This window comes from Pinus tabuliformis, chromosome Q, assembly GCF_031772625.1.
Source record: "Pinus tabuliformis cultivar Carrire ecotype Pingquan chromosome Q, CPIR1, whole genome shotgun sequence".
Taxonomy (NCBI): domain Eukaryota; kingdom Viridiplantae; phylum Streptophyta; class Pinopsida; order Pinales; family Pinaceae; genus Pinus; species Pinus tabuliformis.
Genome location: NC_142296.1, coordinates 1,008,423,833 through 1,008,430,147, shown reverse-complemented (window position 1 = coordinate 1,008,430,147; position 6,315 = coordinate 1,008,423,833). Strand labels below are relative to the sequence as shown.

General features: G+C 36.0%; 1 protein-coding gene across 1 annotated transcript; it reads left to right on the top strand.

Annotated features, from left to right (window-relative positions):
- Nucleotides 1-2,571: 2,571 nt before the first annotated feature.
- LOC149222900 (cysteine-rich receptor-like protein kinase 15) lies at nt 2,572-6,034 on the top strand. The gene is made up of 7 exons (XM_089385665.1): nt 2,572-3,788; nt 3,898-4,035; nt 4,133-4,272; nt 4,374-4,584; nt 4,701-4,935; nt 5,070-5,220; nt 5,319-6,034. The coding sequence occupies exons 1-7, from the start codon at nt 2,906-2,908 to the stop codon at nt 5,697-5,699; spliced, it is 2,139 nt and encodes a 712-aa protein (XP_089241791.1). The 5' UTR covers nt 2,572-2,905; the 3' UTR covers nt 5,700-6,034.
- Nucleotides 6,035-6,315: the final 281 nt, after the last annotated feature.

Here is a 6,315-nt window from a genome sequence, read left to right as displayed (position 1 = left end):
GTTTCTGGATAAATATGGATCCTTTTACATTGATACTAATTGAGTCAAACCAATGATATCCCAAAACAATATCCACATCATCCATAACTACAACCTGGAAATATAATTGCAACACATATTTATCCATGGTAATATTCAAACATTGAAAAATTTAAACACCTTTTCCCTTAGTTTGTCTGCGTTCAATATGCTTTGTGGGAACTTTCATTCGTTTTATCCAAATTAACACTGATGAAATTATGCATGCTAGTAAGTATTGTAAAAATAATAACATTTTCTTGTTAAATACATCTATGAATCTATAATAGGAAACTTTTATATTGAAACAAACCCCTAGTTCTCTTTATATCCTTCTTAGTGTCATGAGACTATTTATTTCAATATATCCTTTCATATTCTTCATATGGATTTTTTATTATTTCTAACCAAAAATACAAGTCACACCATAAGTGCTTTATATCTTAAATGAATGAACATATTCCCTTGGATATTTTAACTCCATTCATTTTATATATTTTTCAACATGATGTAATCAAATCTCCCTATAAATTACACATTTCCAAAAGTAGAACTAGGCTTCGAAAGAATTAACTTACTCTTCAATGTAATTATTTTTTGTAACTAAGGTTTGAAGTGATGAATGTAAAATGGTTATAAATTTTGTGATATTTATCTAATTATATATTATGATAAAAGGTATGAAATACCATAGCCACTTTGCATCGATTAGCACTAGTTTCACTAAAAAAATTTGAGCACTCTATCCAAAGATATCTAATTTGCAAACTATGTGCCTATCTAACTCGCAAATTTCTAAAGTAACGCAATTTAAATAATCTATAACTCCACTTTTTAAAGTATGATTTGAATGATTTGTTTAGAGAGTAGGTGCTTTTTTGGAGAACCCAAATCTACTATTGTTTTCTTCAAATTCTATATAAAAGTTTTAGAAATCAATATTCATTCAAAATCTACTATAAAAATGTTATATACACTTTTTTGGCCAAGAAAAAATTCTGATATCACTAGTGAACCTTAATATATAAAATATAAAAGAGAAAACACTAACTTTAATGATATCAAATGCATTCACTTCATAAACTAGAAAACACTATATATCAAATGCATTCACTTCATAAACTAGAAAACACTATATAGAACCATTAAAGTCACATAACACTATCAATTACTACTTATGGAAGGAATGACTCCAAGCCATATTTAATATAAGAATCAATACCTAATTATACCATACAATGATACTCACATGTAATTTTATTATAATAACATGGGTACCTAAGGTATCTCCTCTCTTAGGCATTGCAGAGCTTATTAGAAATGTTTTTCTTTTGTGGTCAGATTTTTGGGAGATTTGGAACTTTTTAAGACCTTTATGAAAGCTTGACTCGTGTGCTTCATTTGTTTGTTTATGAGCTTCTAGAAGTTCAATGATAAATAGAAAACTTGTAGAAAATCCTAAGTATTTAAGGCCCAAGATCCTAAAATCAAATGAATTATTATTTTTTCTCTTACCTAAATAACACTGAAAATTAAAAATCGATTAAATTTACTAATTATATATTTTTTTAATTTTTTAAAATTGTATAAATTAGAAAAACTTACTCCTCTTGGTTTGTTCACCATCCAAATATAAACTACTAACTATAAACTACTAAAATCTTTATATAAATAAATATGAATCTTTTTACATTGATACTATAATATAAAACAATTCTGCTTCATATATTAAATAATTATAGTCAGTGCATATTATTCTTATAGATTGATTACAGTGATTTAGTATATACACTACATCAAACTCAAAGAATGAAATTTTACTATGATTAAGCAAAAAAACCAAAGAAAAGAATAATAAAATTAGGTAGAACACTGCTACACTGCATCTTTAGTAGCAGCAGTTCCCCAACAGCTAAAAATGCCTGCCATTCCATTCAGTATGGGCAGTTGGATAAGTGTGAAACGTAACCATTTGTCTATAATGCGACTTTTTGAGATTCCGGTGACGGAATCCGGCGGAAGAAATTGAGCTGAAATCATGATTTGTTGCAGTTAAAATGGTTTTTTAACTGCATATTCGGATTCAGCACCTGAAAAACCCCTGAGACGCTTTCATTGTGCAGAAACTAGTTATCAAACTTCGATTTCAATAAATTACTGCCGGATTTTCACCGGAAAAATTCGCCAGAAAAGCTTTCAAAAAATCGCCTTAAAGACTACGTCTTTAATTTCAAAGTCAAATAACAAGTCAATAAAAAATAATGAATTGAATTGGAAGTGGAGGGTTATCATTTATTTTTCTAATTCGTTGACGCGAAGTGGAGGGTTATCATTTATTTTTCTAATTCCTTGACGCGACACTTCATTCATTCGCTCCAATCGTGCAGTGTGACTGCACGAGCAAGGAAAACACGTGTCCTCCCTACAGACTTTTCATTCTGACATGGTGGGGAGAGAGAGAATCCACAACTTGATCTGCTCTGCTTTACGAGCCACCCAAACCAACTCCCATCTCGTTCTTTCTAAAAGAGCAAGCTTTGTACACATTAAATTCAATTTCAATTTCAATTTCAATTTCAATTTCATACATACAGAAGCCGGATTGGCCCGTGGAAGTCTATCTTTTGGGGATGTCCAAATAGTTTCAGAATTCTAATTCCAGTTCTGTTCTAATTCAGGGTTTCTGCTATTGAAAGGAAGCCAAGCCTTACCTTTTCAGAGCAACTTCGTCCATTTAGCAATCCTCGCCAATTTGATCATTCCCAATTCCCATTTGCTGCCAGGCCATTGCTTCTTGTGTCTCAATGATCTAACTCCATCAATTTCATAGCGGCCTGTATCCCATATTCATCAGAAACCTTTACATACCTTTGCTAGTTCCAAGATCATGAATTTGGATACTTATATTTTATATTCTGCTACTTCTTGCAAACGGGCAACTCTTATCTTCCATTTGATTGGGTTACTATTCATTAGCAGTTTTCCTTCGGTTATATCAGAGGTGCGGTCATATACATGTAATAATGCTTCTACTTACGCTGATGGAAGTACATTTTCCAGCAATTTGAATAGGGTAATGGGTAATCTAGTGGAGAATACACCTCAAACAGGGTTCAACACTTCTTCGTATGGACAAAGTCCCAACAGAATCTATGGCCTCCTCCAGCGCACAGGTAGCATATCTAAACAAGACTGTTCAATCTGCTCACAGCAAGCAAACGATAGTGTTCTACAACTTTGCGGAAACGATGTCGGCGGTCGAGTATGGATGGATAACTGCTTCGTGCGATACGAGAACTTCAACTTCATTTCGCAGGTAGAAGCCGATGGGACTTTACTGGAGAATGTAAACGATATTAATACTGGCAATCTAAAGAGTTTTAGGGCCACTACATTAGGTCTCCTTACGAACCTGTCATATAAGGCTTACAAATCCGCAAATAAAGGTTTTTCTGAAGGATCAGCTGCATATTCTATTGGCACCGTTTACGGTCTAGTTCAGTGTTGGAGAGATCTATCCGTGGCGGACTGCAAATCTTGTTTGCAATCCGCAATTAATGGCGTCTACGACTGTTGTTCTATGAAGCAAGGAGCTCAAGCACTGTTTGGAAGCTGCACAGTCCGATATGAAATATACCCCTTCTTTGACGGCAGTTCTGGAGGGAGTAGTGGCAGTACTAGTCCTCCTCCACCCTCAGCCTCCTCTGGGCCAAACCCTCCCACTGGAGCTGCCCACAATCCGGCTAATGGAACTTCGCCCACCACGTCAAGTAATCTCTCTCTGCTGCATCTAATTTTATGATTTGCCCCTTTCTGGGATTATACAGTTTGATTGTAGTTTCAACTTCTGTAAATAACATTACATTATCTACTGCACAGAAAATTCCTCTTCAAAAACATTACCCATAATATTGGGGATCGTGGGAGGCGTACTTCTAGCGTTAATGGTCTGTTTGTTTGCCATATGGAGGAAATTGAGATCTGCCATTTCACGAAGGCCAGCAACCCAGAACGAAGGTAGAATCTACAGTTTTTGCCTCTGTTTCGCACGACCAAACTTATGTTATCTCATGAAATTAGATTCTTATTCACTTTTATTTTTTGGTCTACACAGAAAGACAAGAGAATGATCCAGAATCTACGCTACTGAAGCAAGAGCAAATTCTGTTCACCTTAGAGCTTCTCATAGAAGCAACTGATAATTTTGCTGAAAACATGAAGCTTGGAGAGGGAGGGTTTGGTCCTGTATACAAGGTATGTATGCACTTACTATTTTTTTTCAATAAATGATATTGCATGACTTGAAGACGAAGAGGGTTTTTTCCATGGGTTGTTGATGGGGTTAATTCTTTCAGGGAATAACCAGAGACGGACAAGAAATAGCAGTGAAGAAGTTGTCTGTAAGGTCTGGACAGGGCAAACGAGAGTTTATGAATGAAGTGAAGCTTGTGGCCAATGTTCAACACCGAAATCTGGTAAAGCTACTTGGCTGTTGTGCCGAGGGACCAGAAAGGTTGCTTGTCTACGAGTATTTCCCGAACAAGAGCCTTGACACCTTTCTGTTTGGTAGGTCATTTTGGAATTTTTTTTGGTTCAGGGAAAGATGATAAATCTTTCAAAAATTTAATGGGATTGATTATTTAAAAGCTTTGAAATTTGGTATCCTTGAAATACGAATACAGATCCAGAGAAGAAGAGACATCTTGATTGGCAAAAACGCTATAACATCATAATGGGAATAGCTCGTGGTCTTCTTTATCTTCACGAGGATTCACAGTTGCGTATCATTCATAGAGACATTAAAGCAAACAACATTTTGCTTGATGAGGGATTGAATCCGAAGATTGCAGACTTTGGGTTAGCAAGACTCTTTCCTGAAGACGAGACTCATATCGAAACAAGAGTTGCTGGGACATAGTAGGAATATCTCCCTCTACCCTTCCCTAATTCACAATTAATTCAATTTATGAACCGTTCACATTTATGCAATCATGGATTTAGGCACACTAACCCCCCTCTTATTTGGAGAAATTTTCGTTTGGAGTATGTAGCGGTTACATGGCGCCAGAGTATGCAATGCGAGGGCAACTATCCGTAAAGGTTGATGTCTATAGTTTTGGAGTGCTAGTCCTTGAAATAGTGAGTGGAAAGAAAACCAGTGATACAAACCTTCCCGATGAAATGCAAAGCCTCTTAGAATGGGTAAGACTTCATTTTAGGAAAACTTTTTTGTTTGAGTAACCATCGCTTGACATAATGAAGATGTTAACTGATTATGCATTTGCTATGATGTGACGCAGGCATGGATATCATACAAGCGAGGTTGTCTTCCGAATATGATAGATTCGACACTGGCAGAAACAATGAGGCTGGAGCAAGCTTTAAGATGCATCCAGGTTGGGCTTCTATGCACGCAAGCTGATGCAGGCCTCCGTCCAATTATGTCTACTGTTATATTGATGATCTCCAGCGCTTCTGTGACATTAGCAAATCCAACAAAGCCCGCATTTGTGAAAAGTAGTGACAGCTCCCGTGGAGGATCCACAGCCACCAGCTCTAGCAGTAACATTCACCAGTCACGGTCCTCTGCTACCGCATCATCTGTGTCGTCTGCCTCTACACAGAGTCCTTTGGTTCCTTCCATAAATGATGTCACCATTAGTGAATTGGACGCTAGGTAGGCAGGGAAACTTCTTAGTTCATTGTAAATAACGCGTACTGTAAGGAGGGGATGTTTTGGTTCAGAAAATACATTTTCTGAAATTTTTGGTAGAATTTTGACAAAATTTGGCATTTTTGTTTTGTTTTTGTCAGAAATCTAGTTTCAATTATCAAACTCCAAAGATTTTGTGTCCCTTCAGTACTCGAGATTTTTATAGTAAGGAACCCGTTTCCACCCTAAAAACGATTTAAACAGGGTGAATAGATTTGTACCATAAATAACTGCTTTTGCCTCGGTAGACAACGATCGCCTTGTAAATAAAGTGGATTTCAGAAGATAACAGTTCATTGATTATAAGCCATGCTGGTAGCTCTCTTTCATCCCCCACTCTTCCAAGAATATTAAGTTAAGTGAGTCATGCATGGTAGCTGGTACTGATCAGTGAGCACACTCACTGAATATATTCTATGCTCGATGAATGAAATAACTCCAAGGTCGATGGACGCTGCAGAGATGCATAATGCCGTGATTCCATTCACATGGTGGAGCATTAAATAGGAGTATTTTATAGAAGTTAAAAATTAGTTTTGAAAATAGTGGAAAATTTGGTAGTTTTTTTTTTTTAAATTTTTTTT

Excerpts from the sequence above, each read along its gene's own strand:
- LOC149222900 (XM_089385665.1), top strand. The coding sequence starts at position 2,906 with ATGAATTTGGATACTTATATTTTATATTCTGCTACTTCTTGCAAACGG. Across the intron at positions 4,273-4,373 it reads GGTTTGGTCCTGTATACAAG|GGAATAACCAGAGACGGACA; the intron begins GTATGTATGCAC and ends TAATTCTTTCAG. Across the intron at positions 4,936-5,069 it reads ACAAGAGTTGCTGGGACATA|CGGTTACATGGCGCCAGAGT; the intron begins GTAGGAATATCT and ends TGGAGTATGTAG.